Source organism: Ambystoma mexicanum, chromosome 6p (genome assembly GCF_040938575.1).
Source record: "Ambystoma mexicanum isolate Mex_15411 chromosome 6p, UKY_AmexF1_1, whole genome shotgun sequence".
NCBI classification, from domain to species: domain Eukaryota; kingdom Metazoa; phylum Chordata; class Amphibia; order Caudata; family Ambystomatidae; genus Ambystoma; species Ambystoma mexicanum.
Window position 1 is genome coordinate 1,134,102,858 of NC_090935.1, and position 25,440 is coordinate 1,134,128,297.

A 25,440-nucleotide genomic window follows, 5' to 3' on the forward strand; every position below is an offset into this window, starting at 1 on the left:
GTGGTAGTCTAGAGACTGTTACAGTGAGTGGTAGGAGAGGCAGCGCAGCATGCAGAGAAAGGATGGAGCAGAGTAGAAAACATTTACAGAGGGAGCAAGGAGCATGGGGGAAGAACATTTAAAGAGAGAAAGGAGTGAACGAGAACACCACAGCAGAGAGTAAGGAAATGAAAAGCAGACCCATGATCAGAAAAGTGTGGGCAATGAATGAGGGGGGAGAGGGAGGACAGAGAAAAAGAAGAGGAATGTTAAATGGGAAAGAAAGGAGAGAAGGCAAAAGAAGAAGAGGGAGTCGAGAGGAGGCTAGGCAACGAGGCAGTGGAAAGCAGAAAGAACACCAGAGAGGAAGGAACAAATTACTTACCTGTAACTGTTGTTCTCCAGCATGGGTCTGGAATGGATTCACATGCTCATGAATATTCCACGTCGTCAGGCCAGGAATCCTCGGTATAGAAAAAAAATCAGTATCAGTTTCGTTTCTGATCTGTCTTTTTTAGTAGTAACCAATCACTGGTCTCTGGGTCATACTGCCCCCAGCCAATGACTGCCCTCTCCCTAAGCCCCGCCTCTGGCAGCCATCCTCAGATTTGGTAGCACGTAAACTGGAAGTATGACCAAGTGAAGAGCCGCAGAGGGGTAGGCGGGAGGGATAGCATGTGAATCCATGCCAGAGCCATGCTGGAGAACAACAGTTACAGGTAAGTAACTTGTTCCTTCTCCAGCATGGGGTCTGGCATGGATTCACATGCTCATGAATAAGAGAATACATAGCAGTACACACATGCACAACCACGGGAGGTGGCAAAAGGCTCAACATTAAGCAATACCACAACTCAACATTAAGCACATCTTACCTCCTCACCAGGCTCACCTTAGGCGAACAGGTTGCGCAGCACTGCTTGGCCGACTCTGGACTCCTCCCTGGAGTCCCGATCGACGCAGTAGAATCTTGTGAAGGTGTGCGTCGACCTCCACGTCACAGCCCTGCAGATGTCTAGCAGGGGCACACCAGACAGGAACGCCGTGGTAGCAGCGATCGCTCTGGTCGAATGGGCTCTCGGACGGCCGGGCAGCGGTCGGTTTGCCAACCGGTGACAGTGCATGATGCAGCCGGAGAGCCATCTGGAAATGGAAGTCTTCGAGAGAGCCTTCCCTTGATTCACAGTCCCAAAGTTCACAAACAGCTGTGACGTCTTCCGAAAACTCTTTGTGCGGTCCACGTAGAACTTAAGCGCTCTAGCTACATCCAGCGAGTGCAAAGTCCTCTCGGCCGGCGACGAAGGCAACGGGAAGAAAACTGGCAACACCAAGGGCTCGTTGAAGTGGAAGTCCGACGGCACCTTGGGCATAAAGGAGGGGTGCGTCCTCAGCACCACCCTCGTGTCATGAAAAGTCAAGTATGGAGGCTTGCAAGATAGGGTCTGGATCTCTCCCACTCGTCATGCGGAGGTGATGGCCACGAGGAAAGCTGTCTTTCATGACAGGAACTTCAGAGGCGCCGAATGCATAGGCTCGAATGGGGCCCCCATAAGCCTGGTCAGCACCACATTAAGTTCCCACGCCGGGACAGGAGCCTTCACCGGCGGAAATGATCGGAATAGTCCCTTCATGAATTCTTTCACCAGGCGATGAGACCACAAGGACGCCCGTCCTGCAGTCCTGGTATATCGGGACATTGCATCCAGATGTATTTTGATGGCGGCGTGAGCCAGTCCAGCTTTGGCCAGCGACAGTAGGTACGGCAGTACTTGAGGGGCCATAATCCGCAGAGGGTTAATCTTCTGTGCACGGCACCAGACAGAGAACCTCTTCCATTTATGTCTGTAGCACTTGAGAGTGGAGGACGCCCTGGCCTTTGCAAGAACCTCTCTGCAGCCGGCCGGGATGTCGTACCATCCAAACTCTAGTGCTGCAGGAGCCAGGCCTGCAAGTTCAGCGACTCCGGGTTGTGGTGAAGAATGGCGCCTCCTTCTCTGGAGAGAAGGTCTGCATCCGTCGGCAGCTTGACTGGTGTGGACGTTGACAAGTCCAGAAGGTCCGGGAACCAGATCTGTCTCGGTCACGCCGGTGCGATGAGGATCATCCTGCACTGGGACCTCTTGAGCTGGTTGATGAGCCGGAGCAGCAACGGCAGCGGAGGGAATGCATAAAGAAATAGGCCGCCCCAGGGGAACGAGAAAGCATCGCCCATGCTCCTCGGCTGGGGGAACCTGCTGGCGAACCTCCGGCACTTGGAATTCGTCGCCGTCGCGAAGAGATCAATTTGGGGTTCGCCCCATCGTCGGAAGAGTTGATCCACTTGATCCTGGCGTAGCTCCCACTCGTGTCAAGAGCGCAACTCCCTGCTGAGTGAGTCGGCAATCGTGTTTTTTATCCCTGCCAGATGAAGAGGCACCAGAAACATCCTTTGGGCGACGGCCCAATGCCATAGATCCTGGGCTTCCTTGGATAGGGCCGGGGACCTGGTCCCGCCCTGCTTCCGGATGTAGAACATCGTGGTGGTGTGGTCGGTGAAGATCCTCACCACCTTGCCCTTCAGGGACGGAAGAAAAGACCCGAGGGCCCAGAACACTGCACAGAGCTCCAAAATGTTGATGTGGAGTGACTTCTCCTCCGGGAGCCAAAGGCCTCTCGCGTGAAGATCTCCGGAGTGCGCTCCACAACCTTCCAGGGAGGCGTCCGTCGTCACCATCACCTGGTGAGCTGGGATCTGAAAGTCTGTGCCCGCCGCCAGATGGGAGCGGGTACCCCACCACCAGATCGCCTGACGGAACGTCTCGTTGAGGGATCCTGTCCTCAAAGCTGCCCGTCGACCGGACCCAGCGGGCATCGAGGAACTCTTGTAAGGGGCGCATCCCAAGCCTGCAAAGGCGCACCAGATAAATGCAGGAGGACATCATCCCGAGGAGGGACTTGATAGATCTTACCCTGGCCTTGTCTGTGGCCAGCAGACGCTGCACCTTGCCCAGAATGGTCCTGGTCCTTTCCTCCGACGGCGAGGCCAGCCGCGCCACTGTGTCGAGCTTGGCTCCCAGAAACAGGGCGACTTGCGACGGAACCAGGTGGGATTTTGGAAAGTTGATGGAGAATCCCAGGTCCATAAGCAGCTGGACGGTCTTCGCAGTGTGCTCCACGGCGAGTTCCCTCGTCCTTGCCCGGATGAGCCAGTCGTCCAGGTAGGGGTAGACGTGGATCCCCTGTAGGCGCAGCCGCGCCGCCACCGGTGCGAGGCACTTGGTGAACACCCTGGATGCCGACTTCAATCCGAACGGGAGGGCCTTGAACTGGTAGTGCCGCCCTTGGACCACGAACCTGAGGAACTTACGGTGTCTTTTTAGAAAAGGGATGTGGAAGTACGCATCCTCCAAGTCCAATGACAACAGGAAATCGCCCTCCTCCAGCTGTCCCAGCACGTGCTGGAGGGTGACCATACCGAACTTCTGTGCCTTGATGTACTTGTTCAGTTGTTGTAGGTCCAGGATGGGGCGCCATCCTCCTGTCTTCTTTTTTACGAGGAAGTACCTTGAGTAAACTCCGGAGCCCTGAAGCCTCTTTGGGACGAGCTCGATGGCACCCTTCTTGAGCATCGCCCTTACTTCCAACAGTAGTTGAGGGACGTGATTTTCCTTCCTGGCCACGGGTGGAACGTGAGGGCACTTCTTCTGAAACTCGAGGGCGTGCCCTTGGTCCAGGGCGTTCAGCACTCAGCGGTCAGTGGAGATGGACTCCCACACGCTGACGAACCTCGCCAGCCGGCCTCCCACCGGGGTGCTTCGGCAGGGGCCCGACCCCACGATCGGTTCAATCTTGTTTAGAGGCCGCCTTGCCTCCTTGACCTCCCTGTCGACGACGACGGGCACCACCTGACGTGCCGCGTCCCTTGTAGGCTTCCTGGGACGAAGATCTTGCCGCTTGGCGGTAAGTGGAGGAGCCACTGCCGGATCCCTTGGAGGCACCTTGTCTGCCTCCGGAGCTCCGAAAAGGACGGCCGTCGTTGTTGGAGCACTCCCAGTGCCCGGGCAGTCTCTGTGTCGGTCTTGATGGCCTGAAGGGACTCATCAACCGCCTTCCCAAAAAGGTTGTTACCGTCGAAGGGCATGTCCAAAACCTTGGTTTGTACGTCCTGGCGGAAATCCATGGCCTTGGGCCATCCTCGTCTCAAGCAAACGCCGTTGCCCAACTGACGGAAACCAGTGTCGGCAATGTCCGTTGCCACCGTGATGGCGTGGTCCGAAGCAATCTCCCCCTCCTGAAGGATTTCAAGGGCCTCAGCCCTTTTGGCGTCCGGAAGGAAGTCTAACAGAGGGGCAATTTTGAACCACAACTCCCTGTCGTAGCGGGCTACGATAGCCAGGGCGTTGGCCGCCTTGATAGTCGTCGCTGCGGATGAGATGATCCGTCGTCCCATCGTGTCCAACTTCCTGCCCTCGCCGTCCGGCGGGGAAGTTGATGTCGAGGCCGATGCCCCCCCCAGCTTTCTTCTTTGCCGCCGCCGAGACGACCGATTCCGGGGTAGGTTGTGCCCGAAGGCACAAGGGGGAAGCATCGGGGACCCGGTACTTCTTCTCGTACCGGTCCCTCTTTGCCGGCACCGTGGCAGGGTTCTTGAGGAGGGCGAGCCCCTCATCCCAGATGTCATCCAGAAGCGGTACGGCGAGGACCGTCTTCCTTTTAGCCTTGCGCCGTTGATAAAGGAACCCTTCTTTCTTCTTTTCTTCTGGGCAGAGCTGGAAAAGCTCAGATGCCCTGGAAATCATGGCATGAAAGGATCCGATCTCGTTGGGCGGGGACGCCCGAGCATGGGCGACGGGGGACACGTCCAGTCGTCGCCTCCGTCGTCATCTGTACCTGTCGTAGCCGTGTCCGTGCCTGTATCATCCCCGTGGGTAGTAGACCGGGGGGAAGGCAGAGCAGGCCGCAGAGGTGGGAGAGGTGGCATAGGATGAGTCGTCCTCCTCTTATGCGGTGGACTCTCTGAAGGTCCTGGCTCCGGTTCCCCTGTCGGGTCTGGCTCAGGTACCTCCGTCGGGGGTAGGGGCAACCTTGTCCTTATCTCCGAGCATAAGGACTGAATCGCTGACAAAATGCCCGCCGAAGTGTCCTGCGGTGCCGGAAATGACGGGCGCGAGGGCTCTTGGAGGAGCCTTGTCGGCGACACCGTCGCTCTCGTCGTCGCCCTCGTCGGGATCCCTCCCGATGGGCTGGGCCTCTTCCATGACTTCGATGAGCTCTTCTTCAGAGGTCGTGTCCGTATCCACGATGGCCACCAGCCCCTCCCCCACCTTTTCCAACGAGGACTCTATGGGGGGCTTCTCAATGGGCCTGAAAGACGACTCCCTCCCCCCTCTGGGTCCTGAGGGCGCCTCCACTGGTGTAGCCTCCACAAGCTGAGCCAGGGCCGGGGCAACATCCTCAATCGAGGTCTTAGCAGGGAGAATTAAGGCCACCGCCACCTTCTGGACGCCTGGGGCCTTCACCTTGGGGGGACCTCTCCAGAAGCTTCGCCGGGTTCTCGGACTTCCTCTTACCCGAGCGTTGGCTCGTGGTTGATGGCGCCGGGGAGGGTGCGCCCTGCCTGGCAGCCGAGGAGCCCGACCGTTCGGCGCTCCCGGTGCCTGCGGACTCGCAGTGCTTAGCCTTTTGTTGGGCCCCCGTCGCCGGGGCGCCCTCACAGGACTTAGAAGACCGCTTGGACTTCTTTTTCTTCTTCTCGCCTGACGGGCTCTTCCCTTCCAGCCAGTTGGCGAGACAGAGGTGGCGATCCTTCATGGTCCGCTCCGACATGTTCCCACAAAATGCACAGTCCTTCTCTGTGTGCGTCTTGTCCTCATGGAGACAGTAGAGGCATAACGAATGCTCGTCCTCCTTGAAAACATTTTGAAGCTGGCATCCAGGGCAGGTCCTGAACAGCTTCCCGGGCGTCGAGCTTCCTTTCTCCTGGGCCATGTCCGGGGTAGGCCTTGGAACTTCTGGAATCCTCCAAAAGCGTAACTCGACGAAAACTTCACCCTTGAGGGGCGTAGAAAACTCCGAAACGGATCCCCGTTGATCGGATGTAGAAACCGTGGAGCTTGAGGCTCTATTTAACCGAAAAATGCGAAAAATCTCCTGAAAAAGCGTGAAAATGCAGCAAAAGCTCGAGAGCTACAGCACGAGGACTCCCAACACTTGAACGTGCAGTAAAAATCTGAGGATGGCTGCCAGAGGCGGGGCTTAGGGAGAGGGCAGTCACTGGCAGGGGGCAGTATGACCCAGAGACCAGTGATTGGTTACTACTAAGAAAGACAGATCAGAAACGAAACTGATACTGATTTTTTTTCTATACCGAGGCTTCCCGGCCTGACGACGGGGAATATTCATGAGCATGTGAATCCGTGCCAGACCCCATGCTGGAGAAAAGAAATGAGTGGGGGAAAAGAGAAGAAGGAGGAGGATATACAGTAGCAGCCTATTCGAGGAAAATAAGAGCCTAGTAGAACAGAGATACAGAGCCATTCACAGCCCTGGCTACAGCACTACTACTATAATGGTGAAGAAGGACCATAGAAGTGAAGTCAGGAGGTGGGCCAGAGTCCCCTCTGGGGCAGTATGTGAGGAAGGCTGTGTTGTAAGTCCAAGCAGAAGGTGAAAAGGGAAGTACACTGGAGTCCAAAAGTGTATATTGTGTCTGATCCCCAGTAGATGACCTAGAGGTACCAGCTACCAGTGTCTGGTAGCTAAGTCTAGAATTTCCCAAGCATGAGCCGGATGACCCTGCACCAGCTAGTAAAAACAGAGTTAAGGAAGTACTGTTCAGGATACTATATACCCTGTACAGTGACTTGTTTGAACCGCCTGGGTGGAGACCTTGACAAATAGGAAGAAAGTTAAGAGCAGCCCAGTCCTAAAGGAAGTGAAGGATCTGGTAGGCTGGACGATGTTTGTTATACTGAGTTATGTGGTGTCGGCTCTCCACATCCTAGCGGCAAATCAGGAAGGATGGCAGGAGTGGTGAGCCACTGTCAAATCTCGGTGAACACTGCCAGCATTTCACGTCTGAAGGACAATATGCCCCCTAACATCACCAGCGCGGTCTGTACGATTAGTGTCACCTACGGCTCTGCAGTGCTGCTACTACTAATCTTATATGATAATCCATGGGTGGGGACTATGTCCTCCCCTTCTTCTTTGAAAGCTTGGAAAACCTTGATGGACACCTGTAGTGAGATCTCTTCTGGTGCTTCTTCACCTTGGTAATGGCAGGAACATTCTGGCCAAAAGCTCCTCATGTAAGTGCTAGGAGTGCATCTTCACTGTCTCTGAGGACATCTGCAGCAGGCTGGTCTCCCTAGCATGGGACATGTAATGTTTGCACTCCTTAGAGTGCGTGTCCTCAGGGCTTAAGGACCGGCAAGCCCCACCTTGCCATCGATTTGCCTACAGGCATCAAACATGAAAGTGTCAGGGGTTTTGCGAAAGGACATCATCCTGGAACACTTGCTCTTTTGATACAAGGTTTTAGCCAAAATGAAACCATCAAATTCAAAATATATATAATAATTGAACTTGCATTTTTGTTGGAGTTCAAGATTCGGAGTATGTTCTGATGTCCTGCTACCTGTGGTATTGGAAAAGGAACTATTGGGTTTGAGGCAGGTGGGACCACTGATACCCTGTGCACCATCACTACCTATGGGGCTATGATGTGTCCTTGCAGTGGTGCGTTGAGAATGGTGCAATCGGGCTCCATGAGAGCATGATTTAAACTTGTCTGAGGTCCGGGTTTGGTGGCTTGGAAGCTCAAATATAGTCAATCTGCAGAGGAGACTGTATCATTTGAACACAAGGCTATAAGACAAACATTATACCCTACCTCAAAGATTCTTCAGCAGAATCATTAGTATTTTCACATCATAATCTCAGTGTTACATATAGAAGTAAGGAAAGCCGGACACACTATAGTGTACCACGTTAAAATCATTTTCATACAATTGTACAAAATTTGTCAGGTTTAATAGTCGGTACAATAACTGAAAGGCATACCCATCCTGCAAAATTCTGTTACTTTAGAACAATCAAGCATATATTGGAATTTTCTCTGCAAAAATTGGCAAATAAAATGTCTATGCAGGATGAGTCGCTCATGGGTTAAGCACATGTTTCTACATGGGCCAATTTGTGGACTCCGCAAGCATGTATCCTGGCAGGGCCAACAGAGCCCATCATCCTTCTAAGGTGATTGAGCACCATTAAATTGGGTAATAAGACAGGGATCGAAATTACAGGTAGCTATTTAGCTCCTGGTTGCAGGGCGGAAGAGCTGAATTAGCTTGCCACTACTAGGAATAACTTTCCAGTCCCCAAGCCAACTGGAGCAAAACAAACATACCTATCTCACATTAACTTTGTGAATGGGGATGTGCATTTGTATTTGGGGGGGGAGGGGAGGGAGATAGCTCAGCGGCAACATGCTCGCCTTGGAAGCAAGACGACACGGAGCAACACAGGTTTGATCCCAGGGTCCGTGCTTATAAACCTCTGGTTATTAAGCGTGTTATAAACAACCTATCATATCATATATCATAAAGGGGTATGTAATTATATTATCCATAGAAAAAACATAATTGGGAGAACAATCTTTTTTTTCCACATAAAATGGTTAGAGCGGAGGACCATCAGACCGGCGTTGATGCCTTCAATGCAGAGAAAACTGTCCTGGTCATGACGAACAAAATGTTGGCTATGCCCTACCTCAACACGAGAGGGGGCTTAGTGTCACCACAGAGCAGGGAGTATATGCAGCTCAGGGTTTGGCCCTTAAAAATGGAATATCTTGTAATTGATTCACCTGGCCTGATTGGAGAACACGGCAACAGACTTCCTGAGGAGACACAGCTCTATCTCCCACAAATGGGAGCTGTGCCAGGAAGACCTTTAAGAGATGGTCACCCTCTTGAGAACCCCTCCAGCAGATCTGTTCACATCCAGTTACAACAGTAAGTGCGAGCTGTACTTCTGCAGGGAATTTCCCCTGAGAGGAGCACTGGGGGATGTGTTCAAAGTGGAATGGGATGTTCCACTTCTATACGCGTTCCCACCGATTCCCGTCATCAGGTTTACAAGGTTTAGGACAACCATGATCTCAATCGCCACAGAATGGGCCAGTACGACGTGGTACAAGGTTCTTCTGGACAGGACTATGCAACATACTCATAAGAAGGATGCCTGGTTCTCTGTCCCGGCGTCAACACCCTCCATCTCCACACTTGGCTACTGCAAAGGTGACACAGACACTGTGGTCTTCCAAAAGCAGTCAGGGCAGTGTTGCTAAGGCCTGCAACAAAGGCCCTGTACTGCTACTGATGGAAGACATTTTGCAGCTGGTGCACAGCAAAAGACTAGGACCCATTACTTATGCAATACCGCAATGGTACAATCTCCTACACATGGCCCCACCAGGATACTGGCTGCGCTTTTCATCTTTAAAAGCACGCCCGAGCCAGGCTCCTTTTTCACCATGTCTTTAGACTTAGTGTTACAATTACTACCAGCAATTTTCCCACATAGTCTAAGACTGGAGTATGTTTGTATATTTATACCAGCTCTAGAAAATGTTGGGAAGGCTGTTCAGTTGGGGGAAAAAATATTGTTTTCCCAACAATGTTTATTTCCACCGATAATATCACATACAACCGCATGGTGCACTAGGACACAGCTGGAAGGCATATGTAACAATAAATGTATAGTTTGCAACTGTAATGGAAGTTAGATTTGTGGTACCCTGTGTATTAATTCCTGTTCCCCAGAGGTAGCTTCTACTTACTGTGTCATGTCTGATACCTAGGAGCTGGATTTAGCTCCTGCTCATACATTTTTTATTTCAATCCCTATAATTACCACTATGTTTGGAAGTAGAAGAACCTGGTATGAAACACTCCACGAAAAACTCCCATAACTATGCCAAACAATTCATTAAATGTAAACAATTGACACTTATTTTCAATACCTTCTTATCTTTCTCCGAGCCATCTGTGAGGAGAATCCCTTTGGCCTGCATATGACGGTAGAGAATCTTTTGGAGAGCGGACATGTCACATTTTATTACATACTCAACCTAGAAAAAAAAAAAAGGATTAACATACACTACTAGCAAGCAGTTTTATTTATAGCAGATGTCCTGCAGGCATTATTGACAATCAGCGTCTGCCAAGAAGCACTTAGTAGCAATTCCATATGTTAGTTATGGATGAGGCAGTATTTTCCATGAACATTTCTCAATACAACTGCTTCGAAATTCACCCACAGTGTTTAAATTTGGAACGAGTTGTGGTCAGAAAAGTAGTGGGTTTTAAAAATCGACTCAGTTATATTTGGCTTTTGGAGGTATATAGTGCTAAATTCGAAAATAAAACTTTGGCATAACAAAAGTTTAAAATGCAGACGACAGAAATAGTTAGAAAAATAGAATGAAACGACACCAGTGAGAATAGCCATAAGGCAGATGTGTTTTAGTGGTAGGAGAAAAATGGTAAAGGGATGGGAGGGAAAGGGATGGGAAGGCTGTTGTACTATTGTTTTAATGTTAAAAAAGGCACTTTTAACAGGGGTACAAAGGCGCATGGTTTTGGGTAAAGGACAAAGAAGGGTCAGTAGAATACAAATGGAGGAAAGGGAACATTACGCAAGTAAACAATGCATGGCTACAAGATGGGGAACATTAATTAGTGGATATGAGGGAAGGGGGATTCCAGCAGTCAGGAAAACACTTTAAACTTGACATTAACAAAGGATATTCACCGAGAGACCAATATTTTCAAACTTACATTTCCGAACTTCGAGACCTTGCAATGCAAAGTATACACACAAAAAAATAAAAAAAATAAAGAGTATTTGTTTAACTTTACATTTCAGGATTTAATGTTCAAACTTGGTGTTTCAAACATTACGTTTTGAAACTAAAGACCTACAATAATGTAGGATAACAGTGACATTAAAATAAATAACCTAAGACATCCCAAATTGGCACTTGAAATTGAAATGTGTGTGGAATTAGATATCTACATTGAATGAACAAGTTACTTTCTTACCTGGTAACGTTCTTTCGATGGGATGGTCTGACGACGTATTCCATATCTATGACAGGTAATGTCCACAGCTGTGCTGCTTCGGAAAATCTTTGGCATCTGCGTCTTGCGTCGATGACGTCGATGCGCCGTCCCAGAGGACCTCCTTCGACGGCCGACGTCACCCGATGTGATAAGTAGGACGCACGACGCCCATAGCCTCAGTTATAGTTTTTTCCCAGAACGTGTGCCACCAGTTTTCTGCCAGTCAGACACACAAGGCCTTGCGGAACGCAAGCTGCAATTGCAAAAGAAATTCTGCAGTGGGGAAGGCAGGGAGGGAGTGATATGGAATACGTCGTCGGACCATCCCATCGAATGAACGTTAACAGGTAAGAAAGTAACTTGTTCTTCGAGGGGATTGGGTCCTCCGACGTATTCCATATCTATGACAGACTCCCAAAGCAGTACCAAGCAAGGAGGTGGGAAAGAATTTAGAACACAAATTTAGCATTCCCAATCAAATTGCGGAATAGAGGACTGCCTTGCCAGAACCTGCCCTCTGATGGAATCGAGGGAGTAGTGACGTACAAAAGTATGTACTGAAGCCCAGGTGGCTGCATCACAGATGTGACAAATAGGAACTCCCCTCTGTAGGGCAGTAGACGCAGCCACTCCCCTGGTAGAATGGGCCAGCAAGCCAGCCGGTGGATCCTTACCCGCCAAGTGATAACACTCGGAGATAGCTAAAATAATCCAACGAGACAAAGTCTGTTTCATCACAGCTTGTCCCAAACGCTTTCCAGCGTAACCAATGAAAAGTTGATCGTCCACTCTGACCCGGGACATGCGCGAAATATAAAAGCTCAATGCTCTCCTAGGATCAAGCCTATGGAGCCTCTCCTCTTCCTTACCAGGATGTGGAGGAGGATAGAATGCCGGAAGAACAACCTTCTGGCTCAAATGAAATTCCGAAACCACCTTCGGAAGAAAAGAAGGACGAACTCTAAGGACTACCCTGTCCTTATGAAACACAGTGAAGGGTGGCTTAACCGAAAGTGCCTGTAACTCACTCACTCTGCAAGCAGAAGTAACCGCAACCAAAAACACATCAGAGTTAACAGCCTCAAAGGGCAAGAATGTAAAGGCTCAAACGGAGCACCCATAAGAAACATAAGAACAAGGTTCAAATCCCAAACGGGCACCAGAAAAGGTGACGGAGGGAACACATTAGTGAGCCCTTTCAAAAACTGCAAAATTAAAGGAATCTTAAAATAGGAACCCTCTTCAGACGAGCGCTTAAATATGGACAGCGCCGCCAGGTAACCTTTAATGGTCCACACTTGCAAGCCCCTGTGGGCCAAGGAAAGCAAAAAAGACAGAACCATGCGAATGTCACATTCAAAAGGATCCACATTCTTAACTCTGCACCAGTCGCAGAACTTTCTCCAACGGCAATGGTACAGAGACTTTGTTGCCGGCCGCCTGGCCGAGAGCAACACCTCCATCACGTCTTCAGGGAGGTCCCAATCCTTATACCTCAACCTTTCAGAAGCCAAGCGCGAAGGTTGAGGGATCTGACCCCTGGATGGAGAACCTGACCCCCCCCTCCCGTGAGAGCAGATCGTCTCGGTAGGAAAGACGACGTGGAGGGCAGATGGACAAGTCAAGAAGGTTCGGGTACCACGTCCTCCGGGCCCACGCCGGAGCAATGAGGATCATCTGGGAACCGAACCTCCGTAACCTCCGCAGCAATTGCGGGATGATGGGGACTGGAGGAAACGCGTACAGCAGTGGGAATGACCACTCCACCACGAACGCGTCTCCTAAGGCTCCTTTTGGAGGAAATTCCCGCGAGCAAAACCTTTCGCACTTCAGGTTGACACTCGAGGCGAAGAGATCCACTTGAGGGGTCCCCCAAAGGGTGAAGATCTCCAGGAGAATCTCCTGAGCCAGCTCCCACTCGTGAGAGATCGTGCTCTGCCTGCTCAGAGCGTGTGCCGTCTCGTTGTCGTCTCCGGCCAGATGAACAGCCGAGATCGAAACTTCCTGCTGGATGGCCCAGAACTCGAGCTGCATCGCCTCCCTGCACAGCGGAAGTGACCCTGCCCCCCCCACTTTTTGTTGAGGTAGTGCATGGCCACTGTGTTGTCCGTTAGAATCAGGACACTCTTTCCACGCACAGTCGGCAGAAAAGCCTTCAGGGCTAGCCTGACGGCCCTCAGCTCCAACAGATTGATATGGAGTCTGGACTCCGACGGAGACCAACGACCGCTTACTGTCAACTCGCTGGCATGAGCTCCCCATCCCATGAGGGATGCGTCCGTCACGATCGTCACCTCCGGCCAGGGCAGCCAAAATGGGGCCCCCTTCATCAGATTGACTTCGACGGCCCACCACATAAGGTCCTGGGCTACCGAGGGCGGCACCTGAACAGGGTCCGACAGCCTGCCGGAGGACTGAGACCACTGGAGCTTGAGTGCCCACTGCAAAGATCTCATCCGCAGACAAGCCTCTGGCACCAGAAGAATGCAGGATGCCATGAGGCCGAGCAGTCTCAAGAACTCGGACGCTGGGAGATCCTGGGCAAATTGAAACTTGTTCACCATCTGCTGAATGTGAAGAGCCCTCACCTGAGGAGGAAAACACTGCCCCAGGGACGTGTCGAGCACTGCTCCGATGTACTGGAGCCGCTGCGTTGGTGTCAAATGGGACTTCTTTAAATTGAGGGAGAAGCCCAGCATGTGAAGGGAGTGACAGGTGACGAACAGATGATCCAGGACTTGCTCGGGAGAGCTCCCCCTGATCAATCAATCGTCCAGGTAGGGGTAGACGTGAATCCCCCCTTTCCTGAGATGCGCTGCCACCACCACCATGAGCTTGGTGAAAACCCTTGGGGCGGAGGTCAATCCGAACGGCAGGACCCGAGACTGAAAGTGCGAGTCGCCAACCGCGAACCTCAGGTACTTCTTGTGCCTGGGATGAATCGGCACATGGAAGTAAGCATCCTTGAGGTCGAGACATCAACCAGTCCTGAAGTTGAAGGGCCTGGAGGACTTGAGAAAGAGTCACCATCTTGAACTTGTCCTTCCTGAGGAGTTTGTGCAAACCGCGCAAGTCCATGATGGGTCTCAATCCCCTGTCTTTCTTCGAAATCAAAAAATAAGGGGAATACCATCCCTTGTTCCTCTCCGCTACAGGCACCAGTTCTATGGCGCCTTTCTCCAGCAGGGCTTGAATTCCCTGCGCAAGGAGCGGATCCAGACTTTTCAAAGAGAGGTTCCCTGGTGGATTGTCATGAGGCCTCTGCCGAAAAGGCAGACAGTAGCCGTGGGTTATGATCTCCAGAACCCACACATCCGAAGTAATGGCTTGCCACTCTACAAGATGCTGCGCCAGCCTTCCCCCAACCGGCGAACCATGGGACCTGGCCTCATGACTGAGTGGTAGCGGATGAGGCGTAGCCTGAGGGCAAAGAGGCAACTGCCCGTGCGGCCTTGGCACCTCGAGTACCTTTGTTTCCACCTCTGGCACTCTTACGATGGCCTCTTTGACTGCTAGCTCCCCTCGCTTTACTGAAGGACGAGTAATAGCGAAAGGAACCTCCCCTCCATTGCTGTCCCCTAGGACGAAAAGGTGGAGGTTGGCGAACTGCAGCGCCCAACGACTTGGCTGCATCTTTGGAGGTCTGCAACCTCTCAAGGCTCTCGTCAGCCTTGCTGCCAAAAAGGTGTTCACCGTCAAAAGGCATGTTGAGTAGCCGGGACTGCACATCAGGAGCGTACCCAGACTTCCGCAACCACGCAAACCTGCGCATTACGGTGCTCGCCGCCATGGACCGGCTGACACAATCTGCCAAGTCCAAACCCGACTGAACGGCCTCACACATGGCATCCTTGCCATCCTGAACCATAGCAAGGAAACCATCCCGTTCGTCCCCTTTGGGAACATGTTCAGCCGCTAATGAGACACAGTTCCACAGAGTGTGTGAAACAAGACAAGGCACATATGGAGTTGGCCGCCTGAAGCGCCATACCCCCCGAAGAAAACACTTTCTTCGCCCAGCCGTCAAAACATTTGTCGTCCCTATCCGGAGGGATGGTAGGATACGACGCCTGCTTTGCCGGGGCCGTAGCCGCCTGCACCACCAAACTCTCCGGAGTGGAGTGCCTAGACGAGTAGCAGCGGTCGCTACTGGCTGGACGGTATTTTTGCGACAAAGACTTGCCCACTGCCGGGAGACTCTCCGGAGCAGTCCAAGCCGCCGCCACCCTTCTCTGCAGATCCATATGAAACGGCAAAACCGGGTCAGTGGGGGGACCAAGATCAAGGATGTCCGTGAGATCATCCTGAACGAACTCCCCTGGGGGAGCAGACCAACCCAAGTACTCGGTGACCCGAGACATAAGGCGCCAATATGAAGAATCGGCATGAGTGCCAGGCTCCGCCCTATAAAACTCCACCTCCGGAGAGGTGTCCAGTCCACTGACATCATGCAGTGACTGCCTCAGGTCATCAAACTGACTATGGCCAAGATTAGATCATCCGGAACCGAAACCGGAACCAAGCCGTCATCAGAGCCTTCATCACCCTCTGAAATGTACTCCAGGCAGGGAGAGGAAGACCCCTGGGGACCAAAGCAGTGCCTGACCTTAGCCAGAGCCTTCCTAGGGGCTAATCCCGTGCCGCGGGGCCCCTTCGACACCACTGCCTCGAAAGGCGTTGAGGGCGCCGAACGAGTCGGTGCCGGCATTGACAGAAAAGGCGTGGAGCTCGAGCAAATCGGCGTAGACGTCAGCTGCAGCGACGCCAACATCGGCGGCGTCGACACAGGCCTTGAAGCCGGAGCTCCGAGCGTGTCTCTCGACAACCTAGTCGCCGACGGCGCTGATGACCCCCTCAGAGGCGGAGCCTCGAGAGAAATCGTCGACGACCTCGGCACAGGATCACGCGGTCTCGAACGCGTCCAGGACCAGGACCTGGAACAGGCATGGCGAGAACGGCTACCCTTGTTCCTCTCCCACGAGCCGTGCCAACCACCCGAGCCCGAAGGCGTACGAGCGGTGTCTCTCGACCGGTGCCGACCGACCCCACTCGGAGGCGCGGACGGACCGGTGCCCTGCGATTCAAGAATCGCTAGCATCTACTTCCCGAAGGAAGCCCATTCCTCCGGTGTCGCTTGCATGGAGGGATAAGCGACCCACCGACGGGCGGAATCCTCGGAAGAGGACGGGGAAGGCGACCGATGCCGGCGCTTCTGGGAATGCCTCGAAGAGGCGGAGGTGTGGCGAGACCGACTCCTGGAAGGAGACCCACTGGACTTCTGACGACGACGTGGAGTCACCCCTCGAGTCATCCGTCGAAAGCCCCGCAGACCTTGACTTCCGGGGCTTAGACACCCGGCCTACCGACAGCTTCTTCTTGCGTTCCCGCAAGGCCTTTGCCGTGAGCGACTGGCAGTCGACACAGTCGTCCGTATCGTGGGCCTCCCCGAGGCACCAGAGGCAGGCGTTGTGCAAGTCCGTGACCGACATCTTGGACCCACAGTCCCTGCAATTCTTGAAGCCCGGACGCGGGGTTGAAGACGAAGTTGACATCGCCACGAACAGGTCTTCACAAAAAAAACAAACAGGTTCAACGAACCGAGAATTGAAAACAGCAAACTCCAAAGAGTCGAGGCGTACCGAGATTCACAAAGCAAACACGTTCGCGGAAAAAAACGGAACTGAGGCTATGGGCGCCGTGCGTCCTACTTATCACATCGGGTGACGTCGGCCGTCGGAGGATGTCCTCGGGGGACGGCGCATCGACGTTGACGACGCAGGACGCAGGACGCAGACGCCAAAGATTTTCCGAAGCAGCATAGCTGTGAACATTACCTGTCATAGATATGGAATACGTCGGAGGACCCAATCCCCTCGAAAGTAAGTTTCTTACCTGCAACAAGAGCCTTCCAGCACTACATCATTCATAAATTCAAACATTTACTTCAGAGAATATCCTTCACTGCCCAGCAGTAGATTGCACACATGTAGAATACCATAGGACTAGTGCTCTTGTAGTCGGGTAATGCCCAAGTGTTATCAGTCAGAACTGAGGGAACTCCAGCAGCAATCTTAGATTTGTTATACCATACAAAGTGCTAGCATCCAATACATTAATTTAATGTAAATACAGAGGGAAAGAGGGTGGGTCTCCTGACACGGTCCTTACAAACCCTTCATCCATGTAGCTTCAAAACATGTATATGTGAAGGCCCACGAACCATCAACAACGGCTCCCAAAAGATAGTTCATACAAGTAAGCACAACACATGCAGAAGAAAAGCATCCATATCATATAATCAACATAATATTTATAGCCAACAGCAAGTATTTAATTGGCTATTTCCTAGAACACCTATCCCTCTTCCCCATACAGACAGTTATACAAACACAACAAACAACACAATCATGCCTATCATATACACAACACAATACATGAACATTCAACAAATATGGGCATGCTAGCTGAAAACTATAACACTTTACACAGCACAGTTTTAACATGCCCCACAAAACACCTTTCTACAGCTTGTTATTCTCCCTGGCCCACCCTCAACAAACAAAAAGAAAATAACACACAACAAAATGATAAATCTGTTGATTAATTCTACCCTCTTCTGTTGCACACTGCTGGAAAATATTTAACTCGACATACAAAACTAATTATAAAAATATATCTTTATTCAATCCTATAAAATTAGCAAGTGTTCTGAAAGTGCAGGGCAGTTGGGCAGGCGGTTCTGAGTCCTCAAGTTTGTTTGTGCTTCTGTGCATTTTATTCAGCACGTGCTTGACGGCTCTTGTGCTCTGTGAGCAATTATATTGGACTGGATTGGCCTGGGGACCGCCTACTCACCTCAATGCTTAAAACTAGCAGCATTGAGCGCTGCTAGCAAGTGCAGGGTATTTGGCAGGTGGCGTGGTGCGGTACTCGTAAAGTAATTAGGCTACTTCTTTTCTTGGTGCTACCTGGCTTTTTGTGAGGAGCTTTTTGAATTTAACCCCCCCATCTACTTTGAACGATGCCAGGGTGTGTTGGAAATTGCTTTTTGCTTTTGGTATCTTACGAGCGTTGAAAATAGATCATATTTTACCTTGTATAGAGCCAGATGTATGATCTAAGGGAAAAAGGACTTGGGCTCTTCGGCTGGCCGGTACATTATTTCTGCTCCATTGATTTTTACCCAGAGAAAGGATCGTCCGAGTTTAGACATGGTTACGCCTCTATCCCGTCTCCTGAGATAGAATTAAATCAAACTCCAGTTGGTAAGGGCTGTAAAATCGGAAAAAGAGATGGAGAATGATGAATCATTTCCCTTCATTTTTCTAGAAGAGTAAGTACAGCGTTACCTGTTTTTGAAGATGAGGAGTTTGGACTCCTACCTCCGACTGTTGAAAATCAAATTTTAGGTCACGCTGTAATGCTTGTCGAACAACATGCTCGGACTCACCCGCCCTTAAGTTCTTCCCTTTTGAATTCTCCTCTGATTTCTACTGAAGCTGAGAGCTCACTTTTACTTTTGGAGGTATCAGAGCATATTTAAGGGCTACAGGGAAGTGCAGGTGGAGGCTCTAGATCTGAGCTACAATCTTTAACCATATGCTTGTGTGGGCGGACTTACACATGCTCCTTACTTCACGTGAAGAATTGTGCAAAAATATCCATGAGGAACTTAAAGAACAGACTGGCCACCCGAGTAACGTCAACTTGCGAATCTTGAGCTTGGAAAAGGTGGCTGCTGAGCCCCTTAAAAATAATTCAGAGGTCTTTGTTATTACAAAGGAAATTATGCAGACGAGGCGCTAGCTAAGGTTTCTCTCTCTGTTTAAATGAGCAAGCTAGTGCTTCCATTGCAAAAGAGAAGGCTGGTGCAGTCCGCCATCTTAAGAAGCCAGCTAGTAAAGCTAAAAAGACTAATAAGAAATAGAATCAAGGAGCTAAATCTTCAAGGACATTTCTGCGCAAGGTCGTCCTGCCTACCGTTGGGGATGCAGGTTTATTAAAGTCCGGTGTCAGATCAAGTGATGGGCAAACTATGAATACTTTAGTGGATGGGCAAGAACAATCCTCTAACCAGATTAGTAGTAGTAAACTAATCAGAGGACAATGTGTCAATTTTAACAGTGGCATCGGTTGTAGAGCATGCACATCGAAGTAAGCCGAGAAAGGGCCCATCAGGGTCTGATTCATTAATATCAACGAAACGAAAGTGGGGCTTCCAAGAGTCCAAGTCACAATTTACTCATGGAGCCGTGGAAGGCTCTTCCTATGTTTGATATGTTTCGACAACCCTTTGCTCCACTGCCCCAGGTATTGCAGGGTCTGACTCAAGTAAGTAAGGAGAGTCAGACGCGCAGGCATATATGTCGCAAGCTCAATTGGCTAAGTCCAGAACCTCTTGTGAGAGGATACACGGAGTGAGTGCTGATATAGCTCAGAGTTTAACTTGGGGGGGGGGGGGATAGCAGTGGAAAGGGAGCTAATGCAAGATGTACAATGTCAGTCATTCCCTTTAACTGACTCTAGTATGAAGTCTCCTAGTGAGGCAAATTCCGCTCATTTAATAGTTTCGTGTCAGGTGGAGGAGTGTATGCAGAATTTCACCTCTTGTGGGCCACACAAGCTGTTGCTGGAATATATGTTTGACAGACGGGGACCAGGCACTGTAAACAGATCTTGAGTTTTGGCCCTTTTTAACAAAGGGCCTGGTCTTCGATTAACTGCCAATAGTGATATAGACTTGCCAGAGTTTGTCGGCTCCATTAGGTTACACCGAGTTGTTCTGTCTATACCTTCAAGAATGGTCAAGGAGGTCCTCCTGAAGTAAGCACTGAGCCTATTTAAAATGGGAAATGATCTTATCCCCTTAAGATCCATGTTGGGAGGTCACTGAAATGGTGAGGGGTTAGATAGGGGGTGGGTCGAGCAAGGGAGACCTAGTTTTACGAAAGGGGCGGATTACGATGGTTCAGCAAAGGGGCGGGAGACTAATCTGAATGAGGTGGGTGAATGGAGATGACTGGCCGCAATGCAGTTAAAGGAGCCAAAACATCCCCTTTAGTATTCACTACTGGATAATTCTTATATCTCATGGAATAAAATGGTGTTTACTTCCCTTCAGACCAATTCTGATCTGTGCTCATTTGTAAGACCATTTTAGATTATTTTTTCTACAAGACGCGTGGCTGCTCTCCCCCCCACCCCCAGTACTGGATGGGTATCGGATATCCTTTCAGTCAGCAACTCAGGGGCTAAGGGGTAGACGTTCAGGAGGTCTGATGGTGGCAATACAAAATGATTTGATAATACGGTCAAAGAGGTGTTGCCTGTAGGGTTGAAAAAGGAGGATCAAGGATCAATGTACTTTTGGTAAACATATATTGGCAACATAGGAGTATGGATAATGTAGAAACAATCGATGCATTGTGAGAACTATTGGAAGAATGGTTTTTGACACATCAAGGAGGCCAGGTGATTGTGGCTGCGGATTTTAATGCCAGTTGTGGACAATGTTTACATTCTGCGTTAAGTTATAGCAATGTATATTTTAGTAAGGAGGATATACAGAAAATGACACAGGGAGAAAGATCTATGGAAGATTGGGGCTTGAACATGTTGAATGATATATTGAAAGGTGGTTCAAGGAGTAATCCCACTTGGCAAAGCGGTAACTCTGTCTCAGTATTGGATTATATGTTTGTGAGCAAAGAGGATTTAGATCCATGTGTGGAATTTAGGATTATTAAAACCACCCTAAGCGACCACAATATGTTGGTTAAGCTCTTTAGGCTGAACTTAACAGGTCTTCAGAAGAGCGGCCTGAAGTCTGTGATAGTTAATGTGGGCCGTTGTCGGCTTAAATGGCATGATAAGAATATAGCTCACTTTAACACAATCATGGAGCATATGTTTAAGCATTGTCCCTTCCTGCTTAAAATAACTACCTTTTCAGCGAAGGAAACAGAGGACTCTGTGATTGTTATTAACTTTTATTCAAAATAAAAGGGGTTGGAAAATGACTCACTGTCCCAGCTCTAGGAGGAATTTCCCTGCCTCAACCAAAAAAGGAAGAGTCTGTCCTGCATCAAGATGTCCAAAGCAAAATGCTCTGTCCCCGAAATCCTATCAACCCCTCACATTCTAAAAAGAAACTCCAAGGTGCGAAGGGTATTGGTTTGGCCTTGAAAGTGCACAAATGTTCCAAAAGAAAAGGCTAATTCCACCAGAAAGGTTCCAAATGGATAGTGTTCACAGGTCCAAGGGATGGCTCCTTTCCCCAGGTTTCTCTCCACCACAAACAATAGTGCACCACAAACAATAGTTCAACAAGAATAACCAAGTACTTTTTAGGCCAGGAGGATAACTTGCTTCGTATTTGCAATTTACTTCACAACCTTGACTTTGCCTGGTACACTCTACTGCAAGGGCATTCTCATACAACTCAGTTCTCTCTCAATGTGGTTGTGGGCTCCAGACTTGCAGTTTCTCATGCTGCAACCTTTTCCTTGCATTCAAGTCTCTCGCTCTTTTCCAGGGCTTCGCGCCCTTCTCAAGCTACCTTTCAGGTCTTCTCCGGTGTGTGGCAATGCTCCCGAAGCATCCCAGTGTCCCACCTTCCCCAGCTGGGTTCACCGGCTTTGTTTGTCTGATTTGTTTTTTCTCAAGCCATACCATGAATCCTGCTGTTTGCCGGTCTATCGGGAGAACTATCAGCTTCTTCTCTATCTGCCTGGTCATCGTGGCTGAAGGGGAGCCTCTTTTCCCCAGCTCTGCAACAGCAGAGCAGCAGCTCTTTAGTTCCTTGCCCTCGGAAAGCCAGCAACCCCTTAGCGTTGGTCAGTGGGTCACCTGCTTCTCCCCCTCCACTGCACTTCGCTTGCCGCCACAGTTTCCTTACACTTCTTCTGATGCGAGCCGCCTGCTTGTGTCCGGCATCTCCTTCCTGCATCAGCTGTGGGGAATTTAAATGTGTCTCCCCTTCTAACAACTAAGGCGTGGTGTAGGCTTCCGTGCTCTAGTGATCTTCATAGCTATATTCCTCCTTGTCCCAGTATTTCCAAAGGATTCATATACATGGGATTCATGGTTAGTTTTTGTCATGCTATTTTCAGAATACTGTGGAATGCTATCAGCAAGTCTTGTAGATTGTTGAAGGTGATTACTACAATATGCCATCAGGGCATGGGGAATGGAGGGGGTATCCCTAAAAGAAAAAGGGGGATACCATGTCTCATCTAATGACACCCGACTTCTTCCTCCCACCTAAGGGGTTGCCTCACCCCCATGTGGTCCTCCGTCATATAGCCGCCCGAGGGTCAGGATCAGGTAGCGGCTGCAGTCTCCTGGCCACATGGGAAGAGGCTATCTCCAGGAAAGGAGTGATGACATCATTAGATTCATCACACTATACAGAGGGCTTTCAGTCACTACATCACCGAGTGGTATGGTCAAATCCCATCACCACAGGTTCGACCCTTGTGTCCAGGAGCAAAAGCAAGAAACCAGGAGAAAGATAAGGAGGATTAGAACTAGTACCCTAAATGTGGAAGAAAAGATTGTTAATATTAGGAAGGAAAAGCAGAAGTCAAAGAAGTGAGGGAAGGCTAATCAGTATCTTTTATATCAACAGGATGGGGAGGCCATGCATGGTATTTTGTCTGGGAGGCGGCAAGCCAACTTTTGGTCGCTAGTGAATGCGCTCAAACTCAATCAAGTGGTAGTACAGTCTAACCGCATCTCGGAAAAAGCGTGGGTACATTATTTTTCTCAGTTATATGGAAAATTAGACTGTGTGTTGGGTCAATGGGAACAAAAGTCTTAGATAAATAGTGTTTGGACTTCTCGATTGAAGATAGAGAGGCTTATTATTTGAGCTAGTTCCTCCTGTGCGATAGTTTCCACTTTATGGGCTAATATCTTGTTTATTTTATTCAAAGATATTGTGACCACTATGTTGACCCCCACCTCGTGGAAGACAGCTTTTTTTATGTCGATTTATAAAAAGGGCAACAAAATGCTGCTGAACAATTATTAACGTATTACTTTGAAAGATGCGGACTAAAAAAAAATGTGCAGCTTTCATTTTAGCGAAAATAGAGGAGTGAATGGTTGAAAACAGAATTCTTGATCAAATTAAAATTTGTTTTAATATCAGCACCGATTGTGAGGGCTTCCTCATCTCATGTATTCAAAAGTTAGCATAGAGATCAGTCGGCTCCCATTTATGCTGTATGAATGGACATATATATATAATATGGCATTTGTGTCGCGCTCACCTGATTCCCACAGAGGCGCAGGTCTGGCTTCGAGTGCTGATGCTTCTTCAATGGTGAAGCGCAGGACTCTGAGGATGGACAGGTAGGGCCCCTCTACTCTGGCTTCTCTGGTTTGCAGGAATATTCCCCTGTGTGTGAAAAGGGAGTATTACCTACTGACGGAATAATGCTCAAGCCTCCCACTCCCTTCCAACCCTCCACGATACCCTTCCACGATTCTCCGTGAAGTCTCACCTTAGGGTCTGGAAGGATGAGTTCTCCATCCTGCTTCTGATGCAGGGGCGCGTTGAAACCCAGTTACTTCACTGGATTGAGGTTTGATGGGAGTTCAAATAAGCTTGACTATTCAGGTAAGGCGCTGTAAGAGTTCTATAGCAAGTTCAAAAGTTCAAGCTTAATAATAATGTTCATTGTCTTATTGCAGCAAGCGCTAACGCTTATGTCTTTTTCCCCTTAGGGGCCGGGGTTCGGAATGCCGGAGATATGGCGCCGACCCGAAGTGAAACGTGCAGTTCCAGTAAATGACAGGTAAGTTCTGGATGAGCGTTCGGGTAATGTCTTTGCATTCGCTCATTCAATGTCTTTGTCTTTTTTCCCCATAGGGGCCGGGGTCCGGAATGCCAGGAAGCGGCAGGACCCGAAACGAAATGGGAATGACCCAACAGGTAAGTCTTAGAAGGAAACTGAGCTTTTCCTATTCCCTTCCTTCTCTCACCTTGTGTTCTTGTCTTTTTCTCTCTAGGCTCTGGGAAGTGGCTGCGGATCCGGATGATCGCTGCTGAAGATGGAGGTGCCCAGGAAAGGTGAGTGAAATGCAGCGCTGCAGCGATCGAAGCAAAATGCTTTTAAAAATGATGTCTTCCCTTTCAGGATCGTCGATGTGATGTCTCCGTGATGCAGCTTTAGCATGTAAGGTCTTCTTTCTCTCCAATTCTCTCTTAGCAGGTGACCCAGGATGCTGACAGGCGTGGCTGAAGTCCAGATGCAGGAGCTGACACGGTGAGCGTCCAGCTGCGAGGAGCAGAACAACGCGAAGCGTGAGTTGCTGATCGGGCGTGGTTTAAATAGCTTTGGAAGAAGTTCCAGGTATGTATCCTTCCACCGATCAGGTATGTATCCTTCCCCGACCACACCCAGGTGGAAAGTAGTCCCACAGGTAAAGTAGTTCCATTCAGGCCTCAAGAGGGCCTGGATGTAGCAGCATGGTCTGCATCAGGTAAGTGCACATTAAAACACTTGAACACATGTCTAGCTTTATGAGCCTGGCGCCTAAGGCGCCAGGACAGGGGTCCAACATGAGCCTGGCGCCTAAGGCGCCAGGACTGTGTCCAAAGGGCCCCAGCTTGGGCCCGCTGGCACTTCCCTGGGGGGAATGATGCCTGCCTCTGGGGTTGCTGGGTCGGACCTGGCTCCTTGGGGGTAGCCATCATGACAGTACCCCCCCTCAAGGCCCCTCCCAAGGTTGTTCCCTCCGGGGGTTTTGGCTTGTTCGGAAATCTCCGGTGGAACCTTTGTATTAATCGAGGTGCGTGAACATGGTTACTAGGCTCCCACAATCTCTCCTGAGGTCCATATCCCTTCCAGTCAACAAGATAGAAGAGTTTTGACTTTAACACCTTGGAGTCTAAAATGTCTTTAACTTCGAATTCTAATTCCCCTTCAATTTGAACTGGGTCTGGAGGCTTGGACAGTCGGGTCCCTGGTTGTACTGGCTTCAAAAGTGATGCATGAAAAACTGGATGAATACGCATGTTAGACGGTAAATCCAGTTTAAAGGCCACGGGATTGATTATAGCCTTGATGGGATAAGGTCCTATGAATCTGGGATTGAAGGTTCGCGGGCCCTTGAGGGGTAAATGTTTCGTTGCTAGCCATACCTGGTCTCCTACTTGGTAAGGAGGAGTTTTACTTCGGTGCAAATCAGCGTTTTCTTTATACTTTTTCTTGGCTTGCTGTAAATGAGTTGCAGCTTCTTTGAAGGCTCGGGTTATTGTGGAATGCAGGTGATTTACTGCAGGCATTTCCAGGGTCAGAGGTGGATCTAGGTCAGAGGTCCGAGGATGGTGACCATACAAAGT

The 25,440-nt window shown here is 50.0% G+C and overlaps 1 protein-coding gene across 2 annotated transcripts in view; it reads right to left on the reverse strand.

The window, feature by feature from the left end:
* Positions 1 to 25,440, reverse strand: part of SMARCA2 (SWI/SNF related BAF chromatin remodeling complex subunit ATPase 2) — a 3,136,185-nt gene that overhangs the window by 1,570,129 nt on the left and 1,540,616 nt on the right. For both annotated transcript variants that reach the window (XM_069625745.1, XM_069625746.1), the window contains exon 21: positions 9,986 to 10,093. In XM_069625745.1, the coding sequence (XP_069481846.1) occupies positions 9,986 to 10,093 (108 nt within the window). The remainder of the gene's footprint in view (positions 1 to 9,985; positions 10,094 to 25,440) is intronic.